The 16,436-nt window shown below is 38.4% G+C and overlaps 1 protein-coding gene across 3 annotated transcripts in view; it reads left to right on the plus strand.

Annotated features, from left to right (window-relative positions):
* Positions 1-16,436, plus strand: part of DIP2C (disco interacting protein 2 homolog C) — a 272,627-nt gene that overhangs the window by 166,322 nt on the left and 89,869 nt on the right. For all 3 annotated transcript variants that reach the window (XM_072327844.1, XM_072327842.1, XM_072327843.1), the window contains 5 exons: positions 3,051-3,176; positions 3,805-4,014; positions 9,707-9,838; positions 11,192-11,311; positions 12,238-12,435. In XM_072327844.1, the coding sequence (XP_072183945.1) occupies positions 3,051-3,176; positions 3,805-4,014; positions 9,707-9,838; positions 11,192-11,311; positions 12,238-12,435 (786 nt within the window). The remainder of the gene's footprint in view (positions 1-3,050; positions 3,177-3,804; positions 4,015-9,706; positions 9,839-11,191; positions 11,312-12,237; positions 12,436-16,436) is intronic.

Below are 16,436 nucleotides of genomic sequence, written 5' to 3' on the forward strand. Positions count from 1 at the left end.
ATCCGTATTTTAGAGCAGTCTCAGTCGTGGTTTGATGAATTCAGTTAAACTGAGTGAGCCAGGGTAGACTGAGATGACAGTTCAGATGCTTTTGTCACACCTGCAAGATAAGGGGCATTACCCTGTTGGTTTGAAATGTTCACTGTAGACGCTGTGTGTGATATGTGGAGAATTCAGACTGCTTTGTGCTGATGGGATAAGCAGTTTCCTGCCTCATGGGAACTCGGTTATGGCTTCTCACCCTCATTATACTTTTCCCCAGTGTGTTTCACAACTATTCCTCCCTTTAATGTACAAGGAGCTTCCAATTACTGTTCTGTAAATTCCCTTTGCAAGTCTCCTTCTGTTTTCTTAGCAGCTGCTAGGATTGTGAGCAAGCACTGGGAACGAAGAGAACACATACAGTGTGTTGGGTACTGTGGCCAATCTTTAACCCAGCTAAAGGCAAAGAGCTGCCACACTCTTGCTCAAATGGATAAAAAACAAAAGACCGCAGTCACCTGTTGGTGAGAAATGTATGTTTCAGTTTAGATTTCAATATGTGCTTTATTAAACTATGGAACAAGAATGTTAGATATGTTTTGTTTGATGTTCATTGCGATGCAGCAACAGAGTTGGCTTGTTGATCAGGACTGCAAACAAAAGACCTAGATAAAAGCAAAGCATGTATATGAAAAGTGCATCCCTGTAGCTGATACTGGTGGGAACAGACCTTCCCTAAATCTTGGCTCATGTCTGGCTTAGATTCTAGTCAGCAACCCTTGGTTACATGGTTGAATAACACATCTGTATTGGAACCAGTGTGTTACTCTCAACTGTAATTGTAGTTACCAATCTGGCTCTCCATCTCACTGCTTTCTTTGGGACTTTGGAACTAAGTCCCTGGGTGTGAATGGCTTCAGTTCTGTTTGTTAACTAGTCCAGCTTCATACAAGACTGTCAAAACAGGTTGCAGAACACTATTAGAACCCATCAATAGTTTTTCATTCAAAAAGAAGACCATGCAATATATTATCTTCTTCCCTCTACCTTATCTTTAGCCTGTTCTTATGTACTTAGATGCACTTTATTTCACAGAATCACAGAATGACCCGGGTTGGAAGGGACCTCAAGGATCATGCAGTTCCAACCCCCCTGCCTGGCAGGGCCACCAAACTTCCACATTTACTAGATCAGGTTGCCCAGGGCCCCATCCAACCTGGCCTTGAACACATCCAAGGTGTTCACCAAAAGAAATTTTATTTCTGGGATTGAACAACATCAGAGGAGTTTTCACCCAAGTTGGACTGTTTCTGTTGCCTTTTCTCCTCTCTCACCAGAAGTCTGGCTGGTAGGCCCTCTACCATCTCTGATCTATCTGTCTGTAGGCTTTTCTGGACATGTCTACATGTCTCCTGTCCTCTGTTGGTAACCTCCTGGCTCTGAGCAATCAGAAGAGCCAACCTTGCAGACTGAGCTAGGAGCACGTGTGAGTATTCCTTCTCCCCAGCTTCCCTATTGCTTAGTCAGAGTTGCTTATCTTTTCCATTGTCTTAGCTTTCCTGCTTTTCATTTCTTTTTTATCAGCCCCGTTTGATTTATTCCACAGCAACACATTGCAAATAAACACATCAGGCATGTACTTTATTAAGAAAACAATTCAATTCCTGGACTCCTGTGGATTTGTTTGAAAATCAAAACCCTGCAAAGTGTGTTTTAATTATGCTGAGGGGTTTACTTAGGATTCACCATCCAGCTGTCACTAACCTTCTGCTTTGGAACAGGGACTTCACAGGAGAGAAATGTTTCTGATGTGATGTTAGAGTTGCCATCTTCCCCTGTTTCAGTCTGTCAGCCTGGTGGCTCTTCTATTGTAGTTTGGGTGTGCTTTTCCAGCTCTTCTTGCTTGTCTTACTTTGATATACTCATTCTCTTCACAGCTTAAAACAAACAAAAAACAGCTCACAGAAGCAGTTCTTTTTCTTAGATTTACTTTTCCCTGCAGGCTGGTACTGAGAGGTGCTTAAGCTCTGGCAGAAGGTAGGGAACACTATTACAGATGAGCCATTGTGGCTTAGCAGCAGTGTGTGTCATCTAATGCTTCCAGTCATCCTTCTCAGTCTGTGTACAGCAGGACACGTACACTGAGTGGTCCAATTAGCAGCTCTTTAAGTAAGGTTGGTGTACATTATACTCTCTGTGTTGCTTTTCTCAGGGAATGCTGCCCAGTCAGAGCTGCCACCACATCTCTGCAGGAGTAGGAAATAAGTTGTGTGCTGCCCACCCAGAAACAGGAGCAGCAGAGGTGGGGTTGATTAGACCCACATCACTCTGCTCTTATTTCACCACTGGACATAGCCAGGTTGTGCACGCAATTGTTGCTGCAGTTTTTACAGCTATAAGCAATAGGTGAAAGGAAATCATCTGATGTTTTTCCAGTCATGTGCCAGATGGCTGCTGTGTGCAAGTTGTTTAACCACAAGTGACACACTACCATGTGTTTTGCTTAGTCTTTTTATGTACATCTTTCCCAGGATCATAGAAATACATAAGTAGGGCAAGATATTAAAGTCAGGATTTTTTCAGTGTATACTTGCAGTAGTTAATAGGTTTACACCAAGCAGTGTAATTATCAAAACATGTTATTGGTATATTTTGCACATAGTGAACGGCTTTTTTCTACTGTGGGGAAGCAGACTGCTGCATGTAGGTATGAAGTGTCATTGTTGCTGAAGTACCAACTTCCTTTAGAACGCTGTTAAGCAGAGATGTGCTCTATGGAAACATGGTTGCTACTGTTCAAACAGTGCAAGTGTTCTGGGAGAATGGTACAGCTCAAAGCTCATGTTTGCTGGTGCAGTGCTTATCACTTTTACCTTTTCTTTCTACCATGAGGAATACTGGTGCAGGCCTTTTTAGATCCCACGTGTTGCTGGGCATTCATCATCTCATGGGTGCTGTCAATGTCAACATCACTGGACTACAAACCAACCTGTGTGCAGATGCACTGAATTCATATACAGCTTCTTTTTTCTGTTTGAACACTAACTTGATTCTCTCTTTCCTTCCAGATGTCCACACAGAAGCAGTTCAGGCAGCCCTTGCTAAACATAAAGAAAGGAAAATGGCAGTCCCCATGCCCTCAAAACGACGTTCATTGGTGGTGCAAACATCGATGGATGCCTATACACCTCCAGGTGAACATTTTTGTTTGTGTATTTTATGAAACATTGAGATGTGTTTGAAGAGGAGAAGAAGAAAAGTCAGCAGGGGCACTTTCTATAACTGCTTTGCCCTTGGTGTTACCTGAAGTAACATTACTCTTTCTGAACTTATGAGACACTATGGCAGACTTGTAATGTAATACATGATTAATTTATCTTTCATGTTTCTGGCTTACTCCTTAGCAGGTACCTTTACAATGTGTTGTACCACCTCTCTTTGAATTTACTACATTGCCAGAATCAGCTGAGACTTAATTTCTTATTGATGGGTGGGCTTTTTACAGACTCTGGAGTGAGCTTGGGGAAGTGTTCTGTGTTGTTAATATGCAGTTGGAGATCTGCAGAAGGTCTCAAGTTGCGTGATAAAGGAAGAAACTTTGTTTTCATAGGATAATACAGGAGCCATGGTGTGTTAGTGTGGGTGCACAGCTCACAATTGACTTTAATTTCAGGATTTTCAGTATTACAGTCTTTTCTTACTGTGTTTGCCTGCCTTCGCAAGTTTTTCTTCATGGCAGTTTTCTTTGTGACGTGAATGTGCTTTATTTCTAGTTCAAACGAATAAAAGCAGGGTAAGTAACAGGCTATTTTTAATTATTAGATACTTCTTCTGGATCAGAAGATGAAGGCTCTGTCCAAGGCGACTCCCAGGGAACTCCTACCTCGAGTCAGGGGAGTATAAACATGGAACATTGGATCAGTCAAGCGATCCATGGCTCTACCACATCAACCACTTCCTCCTCCTCAACACAAAGTGGAGGCAGTGGTGCTGCACACAGACTAGCTGATGTTATGGCTCAAACACATATAGGTTAGTATACCAACATTTTCAGTATCTTCAGTTTAATGTGAATGTTGTCCCTCACAGACAGCTGATGCTGCCATTTGAAGCCTTACAAACGACTTGCTTATGCTTTTTCTTCTTTCCCTTTATTTTTTTTTTCCTTCAATTTATGTTTGTAATATGGAGATCTATTCCTGTGTTCTTAACTTGGAAAAGAAAGCAATTAAGATCTAGGGGTAAATTTCTACTATGGCTTGCATGGTTTAGTTATTGGCTCCCATATATCTTAAATGTGCATTCACATGAATTTTGTAACTTAGCACTAAAGAAAGGAAAATTAGTGCATGAAGCATTAGGGATTGCTGGCACACAAGATTCTCCTACATCTTCAGTAGTTCAGTTACATAGCTTGAGTGATCTTTGGTAATTCTCTGTTAAGAATAGATCTTGTTAATGAAATCTGGAATACTTGGGCTGGAATATCTAACTATTATAACCCTTGAGAAAGACTGTTGTATACCTTTAGAAAAGGGAACCGGTATTATTATTAATAGCTTGTTTATATCCTTTGGAAAGATCCTATGAAGTTAAGACTTTCTTTCCATTATGGGCCTGAAGTTCACAGACATCATTAACTGTTTCTGGATATTGAGCTATTGCCATTAGTCTTCATTTGAACAAGGTGGTATTAGTCTAGCCACATGGAGAGCAAGGCTTGTTCTCCCTTCGTTCTCCAGTAACTGCTGTTCATCACGTGAAGCATCTGCTTTGGGTGCATTCTTGCTGTGGCTGTTTGTTGGGCTCTCTCACTACAAAGCTGGTTAACTCTGTATTGGAACAGATCAGGCAACCTGGGTACTATTCTGTTGCACATACTAAATGCATTTTTTAATTTGAGTGTTCCTCATCTGATCATTCCTCTCCAAGTATATGTGGAATTGCTGAGTTGCAGATAGAGGAAGAAATTATATTGTATTCTTAAATTCATGCTAAATGAATAGCTTAGAACCTTGTTACAGAAATACATGCACTCCTGGACACATTAATCATCGCATTTGGTTATTTTCTCCGACTTCATCTTAAAATGCTAGAGGAAATTATAGTGTACAGAATTAAATTTATCCCAACTCTTAAAAGGTTACATTACTCACACACCAGGTCTTAATATGTCTTTAAATATAGCTTCTTTATAGTGTGACATTTCAGTAACTTTAAATCCAGCACAGTGAGTCTTCTCTCATAAGCACTGAGTCTGCGGTAAGTAATACAGTGATTTTAGAGCTAAATTAAGTTGTCAGTATTTTGTGGAAGAGGCAAAATACTACTTTTACCTTTTTTTTTTTCTTTTTTGTTGACTGGAAACATCTCTCAATTGAAGGAAATAGATAAACTTACCTCAGTGTATGTATACTTTTATTCTAACAACAAGATACCTTAAATGGCATCGCTAGCAGGACAGTGTTGTAATGTATGAATGTAAAGGTCATTTGGATACAAAATCATAACTGATATTTGCTAACAGCTTCAGACTGTGATCTTAAGGTTACCATCAATCTTTGTTGCTAAGATAGCTGGAAAAAGTAACAGAAGCTTCACAGATGATAACTGATGTATATTCCCATGGCTTGATGTCTTTTTAGTCTGGGGAGTTGTTCTCCAGAGACAGATCAGCCTACACAAGAGAAAATGTCTGTAAGTGTGTAAAAATATATGGCCATGCTCGCAAGATGCTGTTTTTGATAGGTACAAATTTAAGGGACAGTAGGAAAACCCCTTAATGGTAACCAAAAAAAGCCCTCAACTGTGATATCCATTAGGGTTTGTCTTCTGGAATGCATTGCAGAATGAAAAGAAGCTTTTTCTGGTGTAAGAGCTGTGATGCAGTCCTGAGAAGAGGTTCGATGCAAAGTTCTGACTATGATGTAATCAAAGTTCATCCTTATGGATCATTTAGATAATTTGCATAAGCTATTATTTGTGTTCTATACTATACTGTTCGTTTAATTTTGTGGCTTCTACTACTCTGTTGTCATTAAAGGTCCAACATAGGATGGATTCCCTTTATTTATCCTCACCTTTGAGATACTCAAGTGTCTGTACTTGGCTAAGGGGACAATCTCTAGTTTGGCATAGATTTCAAAACTGCATTGGGTAACTCCTGAACTTAGAGTGTTTGCAGTAAAAAATATTTAATCCTCATTACATCTTTTGAGTCAGTGCTTCATGTGTTTATAAGGTCTGTAAAATTTCCTTTTCCTGAATTTTTTGAACCTAATAAAAATCAAGGTCAGAAAACACATCCCAGAGCTCAGAATGTCCATGTGGTGATAAGCACACAGTGCTTACTTGTGATTATAAATTTATATAGATTGAAGTGTTGAATATCTCAAAGCTTTTGATCTTTTTACGTACTCTTAATGTTTCCTTTATATGTTTCTGTTTGAAAATCAAAGACCTCAATTCAAGTTAAAAGCTATATAGGTTAATGTTAAAACCAATATAAAAACGTGTGCCATAAGGCATGAAAGATAGATCTTTGGCAACTTTAAAATCCTTATGTGATCTGAGGAGGAGTATCAACTTATCCAAAGGCTAGTTTAAAATAGCCTCTGTCACCTGGATGTTATTAACGCAGTCAAAAGTCAGCTGGTGTATTGTACAGTATGATGGTAAAAGTACAGCACTGTAGGGGTGTTCTTTAAATTCCTGGAGAGTCCAAGTTTGTGATGCTTTCTGTGCTTCCAAAGTTCCAGTGGAAAGTATTCCTCTACCTCTCTGCTTCTCCTTCATCACGGGACTCAGTCAACATACACCCTCTGTCCTTATGACTGTGCTCTGAATTATTGCTTCTTTCTCATTTTCAAATGGGTTGGATTGCATGACTCCAGTGGCAGAAATGAAGAGTCTTAACTGGAAACAGCTGTTCAGTCTGTGATCTACTGCAATCATATTGGAGTAGATGGGGAGAGGAGGTGCAAGAACGTATGTATTTGATGGAGAAAATTCTTTGAAGTCATACAGCTGTCACGGTTTCTACTTTTTCATCATCATAAGATTATTCTTAACTAAACCTCAAACATTACTTCTAGTTACCTGACATAAGACCAAGCATTTTTATCCAGATTGTGTCCATAACCTAAGCCCACTCTGACTGTTCTACACAAAAAGAATACATTTCACATCAAGTAATAATTAACATTTTCTTTAGAAGTCATTCAGACCAGATTTTTCTCTGTGTGATTTTCATTGCTCCAAGCCTGATTCTGAGAGGGGAACTGATTGAAGATTTATAAATCTAATGGACGAAACCTACAGCTGCAGATATTGCCATGATAAGGCACCTGCTTAGCAGATCCCATACAGAATGAGAGCAAGACAAGCCTTATTATTCCTCTTCTGTAAGATGAGGATTCTTCTCAATAGAAACATAAATAGCAGATGTACGGGCTGTGCTAAAACCCCATTCTCTGGCCAGCCAGTGGTGACCACATAGGGAATTGAACTCATTTGGGGTACTTTCAAGTGCTAGTGGTGCTTCTTCCAAAGTAAGCCTTTTTACAAAGTAATGGGTTGCTTCTTTCTCATTTTATTTCACCCTGCTAGTGCCATGTGTTATGAAGAAATACTTAATTTCATTTGTATAGATCTGAAGGGAAAGCATCTCTGCTCTGTGTTGCTATAGGTCACGTGTCTTCTCTCCTGTGCATTAAAGAAATCTTATTAATGTTAAAACCTGAAAGGAGATACTTTATCTCAAATCCAGTTTGCCTTGTAACCTCTTGAAGATGGAAATGCTTTGCTGGAGAGATGTAAACGATTATAGCTAATAAAAAATAGTTTCTCGTGTTTCTAATAGCTGACTAAGTACAATGCTTTTGTTAGTCTTGTTCCTCTCTCCATTTTGCATACCAAAACTGCATTATAAGTAGAAGATAAAAAGATAAACATCAGCATTTTTTAATTGACTTATTTATTGGGTAATTCAATAGCGATCTATAAAACGCTGCCACTTAGCAAGAAAGGGCAAAAATTGTGCTGAGTCTGAAACACTTGATAAATGACAAGACGTCTGAAATGAAGGCATTTTTCAAATAATTACCATTATAAGCCTCATGGTCCAAGCTATTGTACTTCAGTTGGTCACTTATAACACCATATAAAGTCATTCTTTCAGTAAAATGCTGAGTGGAGGTGATCAGAATCAAAAGGCTCAGTTGGACCGATGTAGGATGCCAAATGTTTGTGAGTGGCACCGTAAGACATCCCATATTTTCTTCAGCCATTTACAGCACTGTCTTTGATATTCATGAATATAAACATTAATAACTACAGACATTAATATCATTTCAGTTTTTTTTTTTTGTGTGTGTGTGATGATAGTCAAGTTCTGCATTCATATTTGACCTATGCAGAATAGACCTCTAATACAGCTTCTGTATACTGTATTTGTAGCCATGAAGACTGTTTATCTCTGCTGATGGTGCACGAATTTATGATTGAATGCACAAGAATTACGATGACCCAAAGTTCAAGACCCATGGAAAGGCTTGATAGTTACATTTCAGATAAAACTTCTTTGTTATGGAAGTTGGTGTTACGGTGGATTTATGCCATCATAATGCTTATAGAAGATAGATACTAAAAAATGCATCTTGAATGTAATATTTGCACAAGATTGTATTTTTTTTCCAGAGTTTTTGTATCTTAAAGACTCATTCCCTGTTTTAAAGTGGAGAATATTTCTCTTCACTTCATTGGCAGCAATATAAAGACTTATCTTGTTTTGTATCTCAGAGGCTGCTGGGGATCATTTATGTCAATAAAGAGAGAAGTTGTTTGCTCATGGTATTTATCTCCATCTACCCAATGCTGATAAAAACATGGAAAAAATTATTAGACAAAGGATAAAAATAGCACACAATACGTAGATAATAGACACCGAGACCTGAAAACATGCGAAAACAAACTGTGATTGCATGCTGAGCTATCAGGCTATGAAATAGAAAGATTAGCTCTGTGGAATTGTTTAGGAGTGCTGGAATGAGTCAGATCAAATTGTGTTTGCCTTCTGGAAGGCAAGTCTTTGTTGTGCGGAAGAATTGAAATAGCTCTGTCTAAAAATAGTAGACAAGCAAGTGTCCATGCAGAATGCAAAGTTCATCTTTCTTTCCACTTTATTTCTTTCCCCCAGATTCCAGCCCTGCTGTGGTTGTGTTGCCTTTTTTTTTTTCCTCTTAACAAACCAGTGATTTCCTTTCTTAAATGAAACTGACATATTCAAACTACATAGGCTATAAAAGCAGTGAGCATTGACACTTGCAATTGACTGACAACGTGCCATATTGTTTTTGTTTCGAAAAACTAATGTGATAACCTGTGAGGAGTGTGTTTTTCTGGGTCTTTTCCTATTGGAAGCTGTGCACAAAATTTAACTTAGTATAAAATTAAATGTCAGTGTAGAATCAACAACCTAATTATATAATTTTTTTTAGCTTATTGCTTGCGTGCTTGTAGATATGTGGCCCTTGTTTAAATCAAAGGAAACGTGATGCATTAAAATTGTGATGTACTTTATAGTTGAATGCATCCATTTTGTGCGTTAACTTCAGTGCTGGTTTGAATGTCGAAAATCAGAAATACCAAATGCTCTTTCCTTTTGTTTTTCTGCCCTTCAACACAAGAGGTGCCGTGGTTAAACCTTTTAACTTGTTTTTCACAGAAAATCATTCTGCCCCTCCAGATGTTACCACTTACACTTCAGAACACTCAATACAAGTAGAAAGACCACAAGGATCAACGGCACGGGTGGCACCAAAGTATGGAAATGCTGAACTTATGGAAACCGGTGATGGTATGTCATAAATTGAAATTGCTTTCTTTTTGTGTACTGTAATCTTCAAAAGTTAACGTATGTGTCTGCTCTTTGTTTCTTCTGGACAACTGTGACATAAAGACACATGAAAAGGTACAGCATCTTTGGAGTCCTAAAATAAACTGCTATACATGAAGCTGACATACAGACGTATTTCTTAATCAGCAGGGCTGATTCCCTGTAAAAACTGCTTGGCAAATGAAAGCAGCAGATCTCTCTGGATCTGCTTTTCTGCTCTTATCATGATGTGTGGGTACAGCTGGGCTGTTTTTTAAAGGGCCCAGAATATGACATAATAGGATGGCTACGTCTTAAAAAGTGTCGTACTTGAAGTTTCATTTCCTGAGTGTATTTATTTTTATTTTTTTTTTGAAAAACAGTTATTTGTAAACCCTTTCTTATTTATTGCTCCTCTTTTCTAAAACATATTGAGCCATATCTCAGCAAAGTGTGGAATTGTTGACCAAGTGTATTACACCTAAACATAGCAGCTCTGGCTATAAAAACCACTTGGTAGAAAAGTGATAGCCAGCCTTACAGAAGGGTGGGAAGTTGAAATGTCTGCAATGCAGTGACAGAAAGCTCTTAGTTCATCGTCAGGTGACATGAATGTTACAGAAGTTTTGCACTCTACCAGGGAAGGGGAGGGGTGGAGATGGCTGGTGGGATTATGTTTTACAAGTGCCTGTTGCCCCATGCTGCTGTTCATAGTTGTATTTCTCAAAGTGATGCATGGACAAGCATGCTGCCCTTGGAATTGGCTTTAGGGACTTTTGGGGAATACAGGGTCATGTTGAAGTAATACAAAGATATCGGTCATGTTGAAGATGGATATTGGACAGATGCCCGTTATGGTGTAAAGAGCAAGCAAGAATAATGATGGGGCAGAACCTATGACCCATACTCCTTGCAGAGCTGCTGTCTGCTGAAGTACTCTTGTCAGTCAGTGTTGGTGTAACCAGTAACCATGGGCAGAGCCAATGCCCATCTTCATACCTTCTAGTAGAGTTCTCTGAAGTTGCCAGCATTGTTTGTACAGAGTGCTTTTTTGCTGTTCTTCTCTCTCCCGTTCTGTGTGCTTTTCCCCTCTAACTTTGCAAGCTCACTCTGACGTTACTGTATTGGTTTTATTTACACTAGGCATTATTGTTCCTTTATGCTGAAATGATCTTAATGTCTTAATGTTGAATACTTAACTTGAGTTGCAGTCATGAGATGGCATGAAACTGTAGTTGTGGCCTTGCAGTCCTTGCCCTTTTCTTACCGCACTTAACGTCTGGTGGTGTTCAGCTTAGCGGTCGACTGATGTCTCCATTGATCCCTGTCCTGCAGGAGTACCAGTGAGCAGCAGAGTGTCAGCAAAGATTCAGCAGCTGGTCAATACACTAAAACGGCCCAAACGACCACCATTACGAGAATTCTTTGTAGATGACTTTGAGGAATTGTTAGAAGGTAAAATGACTGTTTTTCAAAAGGTTTGGGGATCTCTTATTAAAACTCTGTGAAATGTTTGTCTCGCACGTTGACTTCCTAGAAAACTAAGTAAGTAAGCGCTCCCTGTACCGATAAGTACAAAAAAGTGTTGATCTTCAGTGGAATCTGCTTGTAGTGAGCTCGGATATAGTATAATAGAATCAAAAGTCTCTGTTGTTTGCTCGTTGTTCTGCTTGCAATGTAACTGCAGAAGGGAGCAGGGGAAAGCTTTGCTCTGAGAGTGTTCGGCTTTGTATTATGGCCATTTCTTTTGAACACCAATATGAGAAAACCTGTCAGTGCAGGAGCGTGTGGAATGTTTTACATATCCTTAATGTAACAAAAGAGCATCAGAGAAATGAGCTAACTATAAAACAGAAACAAGGATAAAGTCAATAAATGGAAATTTGTTTTTAAGGAGGCCAATGCTTTTAGAATTAAGATTTGTCAGGATCTGGTGATTTAAATAGCCTTTGTAGCAGGCTATCAGAATGTTCTAACTAAGCCTGACTTAAATCGATGTGTTACTGATGACTTACCGGAGTACAATTTTTCAGTAGTTCTGCAGTGCATCTTATTATTGAATTTTTGACAGGAAAAAGTATTCTCTGTCTCTCTTTAGGAATAAAGAAGGATTGAGGAATATATGCATGCTGCCTCAGCAGTTTCGTTCCCTGCTTGCAGATCTACTGTAAAGAAAGCACATGCGTTCCTAAGGTGTATCAGTTGCTTGATCTCTATTGAAGTTAAATGTTATTCTATTTTATTTCTCTGTTATTTCTCAAGACCTTCTAACATGGTTGTTTTCAGGAAATTTTGCAAAGGTAACTTATTCTCTTGGTTACACAGGTGTAAACAAGGTATAGAATTTACATGGTAACTGTGTATCTTTTCATAATCATAAGTTCAACAGCCAGATCCAAACCAGCCAAAGCCAGAAGGAGCTCAGATGTTGGCTATGCGTGGGGAACAATTAGGTGTGGTTACAAATTGGCCACCTTCTCTGGAAGCAGCTTTGCAGCGATGGGGGACCATCTCACCAAAAGCTCCTTGCCTAACCACTATGGATACCAATGGAAAACCACTGTACATTCTCACTTACGGTGAGCATTCTTTGAATTCCTTGTGCTTTTATGTATAGTACATTGTCTGTCTGTTTGGAAGATACGTAAATGTATAGTGGAAAAAGCACTCAAATTATACACCTTTTCCATATCTGAGTAGGGTAAAAAAGAGTTCTTAAGCCATCGGTGTCTGAGTTTCTGAGTTGTTATGTTATGAAGTATACAAAGAGGGGCTGATACATCCATAGAGTCATAGATTGGAAATTAAAACCACTTTCTAAATAGAAATGTGTATAGGGCACATTTTCCTGAAGATTAAGGTCTAAATCCATCACGCTTGGATATTTTCAAGTTTTGTTCTGAAAAAAGCAGAACCTGCTATAAAACATTTTCCAGCTTCCTAAAGAAGTTAATATAGGATTTTTTTTTCCTGTGTTCTACAGGTATTACAGTACATGTAATATGAATTATTCTTCCTGGTACATAGTTGTACAGCTAGCAAGCATACTCCCTTGAAATAGATTAGCCAAGACCTATTTCAGTGTGATCTTTGGTATGTTGGTGTATTTCAGTGTGTTCTTCATGACTATCATTTGTACCAAGGAAGGCCAAATGGAAATAATCATAGGGTTATCTTTGTCAAATAATAGCTCCTAATTTTGCGAAATTAAAGATACTTTTGGGATAGTCGAAAGGATTACTGTGAATAACCATGAAACTCTGAGAGCAAGTCAGAACATTTCTCTGTGTTATTGGTGTGGATTTTGCCTTTTTGTTATTTCTGTCTTCTTGGGGAACTAGAGAATATATTAATAATAAATATTCCATGCAGAGAATATTTCTACATACTGTGACATAGAGGAATTGTTCAGAGCTGAATGTGCCTTCCCATTCAGGATTTAGATTGAGTGATGGTCCTTGGCTGAAAAGAAGTTTGGGATTACAAATACAGTTAGAGGCTTTTAAAGCATACCAGAACTTTAGGAACTGAAGGTCATGCATGAAACATTTTCCCTTAGGTACCTCAAAGTTAAGAAGTTACCTCAATTAGGGGGCACACGATTCACTACTGATCAATGGTTTTTTTCCTTAAGGGCATTTACTTGGAAATAGAAAAGAACTTCTAAGTTTGCTATTATATGTTTGCAGAAGAGCTATTCATATCATCTACTGAATGCTCTAAATAGGTTTGACAGGACTGGAAATGAAGATGTTAGTGAGAATCAGACCGTTTCTGAATATGGGATTCTGTCCAGAGTCAGTGCATATGTCCTACTTCTGCTGAAGGGCAGGAAGCTGAACAGATCAGCCTGAAGAGCTCCTCCAAAGGGCTCGTGAAGCCTCCCAGCTTCTTCCCTTTTCCTAAGCAATCTCTTCTTGAGAACCTCTTATAAGTTGTCCAGATCCTCAGAACAAATTTGACTAAAGCTTTTTTTTCATTTCTATCATTTTTTCTGTTGCCTTTTAGTAAGTTCACAAGGTTTAAAAAAAAAAAAAAAAAAAAAAAAAAAAAGTCTTTTTTTTTAACAGAGAAAAGAAATGACAAATCAGAGTTCATAGAAGAGGGAGTGAATTCTCTGCTAGCTGGATTTCAAGCTGTCATTCTTTCCTTTTCCTTTTGGCATAAAACATCATGATTTTTTTTCTCTAATTTTCTTAGTTTACAACTGCCTTTGTAAGATTATTGTTATTACACATTGTCATTTCATTTGTGCCTTTATGAATGATTTTGTTGTCCCAGTGCCACCTTTTGGTTCTATGCTATTTTTCTAGCAATTGTGGCATCTTAAAAAGTTGAACATTAAAAGAAATTAAGTCTTGATCTCCGTAAAGGACTTGCAAGCATAATTTTTTTATCCTTGTGCATTCTATTGCTAGCCTTGTGGTAATAAACTTTTGAAAGGGGGGGGTCTACTCACAACCCTACTGTGTAGTATTAATATGACTTTGAATGGATTTCTTTGTATCAGATGGCTAAAAGTTTAAAATACCAACACTGAGACCTTCCAGGAGCCTCTGAGTTTGTATCTTACTGTTTGTATCTCACTCATCCTTCAGCTTTTTGAGCAAAAGCAGGATTCTGCATGATATCTTTTCTTCCCTACTCTTTTTATATAAAGCATCTTTTCCTGCTTCTTGCAGAGGGATCCCAGGTTTACCTGCTTATTCCAGACCTCTTTCCTTCTCTCCAGTCTGAGTTCCAGGGATGTCTCTGTGACAGATTTGTAGATGTCAGCTGAATCACATTATGGCTGAGCAGGAGTATTTACTACCTTTGCACCAAGCATTTTCAACTCCTCCTTCCTTGATCAACATTGGTAATATTCCTTTCCTGCCTGTCACTTGGGCTTTACCCCCAGTACCATAAATGATCCAGGTGTTACTTCAGTTTTGTGCGGCCACTCAGAGTCTGAACATTGCAGGTCATTTTTCACAGAGACAACCAGTTTAAAGGAGTTAATCTTCCAGCTCTAGCCTAAAATAATCTCTGCCTTCTTGTTCGTCTGTAGGAATTCATCTAATTTGTAATTCCTTATATCATCTCCTGTGATTTTTCACCATATTTTCCTACCTTATATCTTCCATAGCATGTTTGGTTTGTAGGTAGAAGAAATCAATGGCTGCATTTCTTCCAGACTTGAGATGTAAAAGCAAATTTTTGAAATGATTTGCTTAAATTCTTGAAATGATTTGCAGTGTCCCATCTGTAATTGTTACTCGGTGCACTCAGAGCTCTTGAACTCTTTCTAGTGAATGAAACGCTATGAATATTGCTTAATTCTCAAACATTTTGTTCCTCTGGGAACTTGGCTAAGCGGAAAACATCTTAGTTAAGTTATTCTCAATCCCTTTGTAAATCAAATCACTGAATATGTATAAACTGAAATGCCTGAGATAAGGGAGGGAAACATGTCTTTATAAGGCTTTATGCGTATCTGAACTTGGACTAGAAACCTAATATATGCTTTGAGGAGAAGGAGGGCAATTTCTTGCTCAGACAAAGTTAATCAGAGCAGTCAGGCGGTCAATTTTGTTATTGTTGGTATTAAAAATGAAACACTTAGTGATTTCTTAGAAGAGAAACATGAATAAAAGACAATTAAATCCTATATGCTACTTATGCTATAACAGCTACTTTTCTGACTGTAGAATGATTATTCTGAGAAGGATCAGAATGCCTGGGGAAAAAATGAAAGTTAACTATATCTGATTCTGAAAACCTCATCGGCTTAATCTAACGTTTTCTTTAAACTATTTTGATGCCAAAGTCATGCAGTCTTAGCAGTGTTGTTCCACCTTCTAGTGGGGGTGTCTTGAAATGACTGAAACTCAACAAGAGACCAAAAATAGCCATCCGTGAGCTGTGCTGCAGCTGGTGTATGACCCCAGCCACCTGTGTCCTCCTGTGGCCAGCATCTCTAGGTCAGGAATTCCACAGTTGCCAGGAGAAGACAGGGAACTCTGCTTCTAGCCAAGTAGCTACATGACTAGATTGTCCTTATCTCTGAAATGACTCATTGCTTCCAGAGGTGAGAGCGATCAGAGACAGGTCCTTATCAATCAATAAAACAATTGGTTAATGCTTTAACACGTTTGTTCTTGGATAAGGAAAATGATTTTAAAAAAGAAAATCTGTATTGCAAAATTGTGCTTTTTACTGGAATATCCAGCACTGTAAAAGCAATATTACCTCTATTCTGAGTGTGCCCGGAGGCCTTTATTCTCTGCAATAGATGGTTTTGTTCTTTTGTTTGGATATTTTTCCAAAAAGATTACTGTTTCTCGTGCTGCTTAGGATGGATGCAATTAGTTTATGAAGGAAGTGTTAGCAGGGCAGTAGAACTGTGACTATTATTTTGCAGCATAGAAAAAAAAGTGTCCCTTTACCTTCATTACTTTAAGAAGTCTGCATTTATACCAGATTTAATGTCTTCCATTTTTTCTCTTGAATGTAAGAAATGTCGTATTGTGTTCTTGAAAGAATGAATGTTTGACAATATTATTTTCAGTTAAGTTTTGGCAGTCTCGCAATTGCTGTG

This window comes from Excalfactoria chinensis, chromosome 2 (genome assembly GCF_039878825.1).
Source record: "Excalfactoria chinensis isolate bCotChi1 chromosome 2, bCotChi1.hap2, whole genome shotgun sequence".
In the NCBI taxonomy this organism is placed as follows: domain Eukaryota; kingdom Metazoa; phylum Chordata; class Aves; order Galliformes; family Phasianidae; genus Excalfactoria; species Excalfactoria chinensis.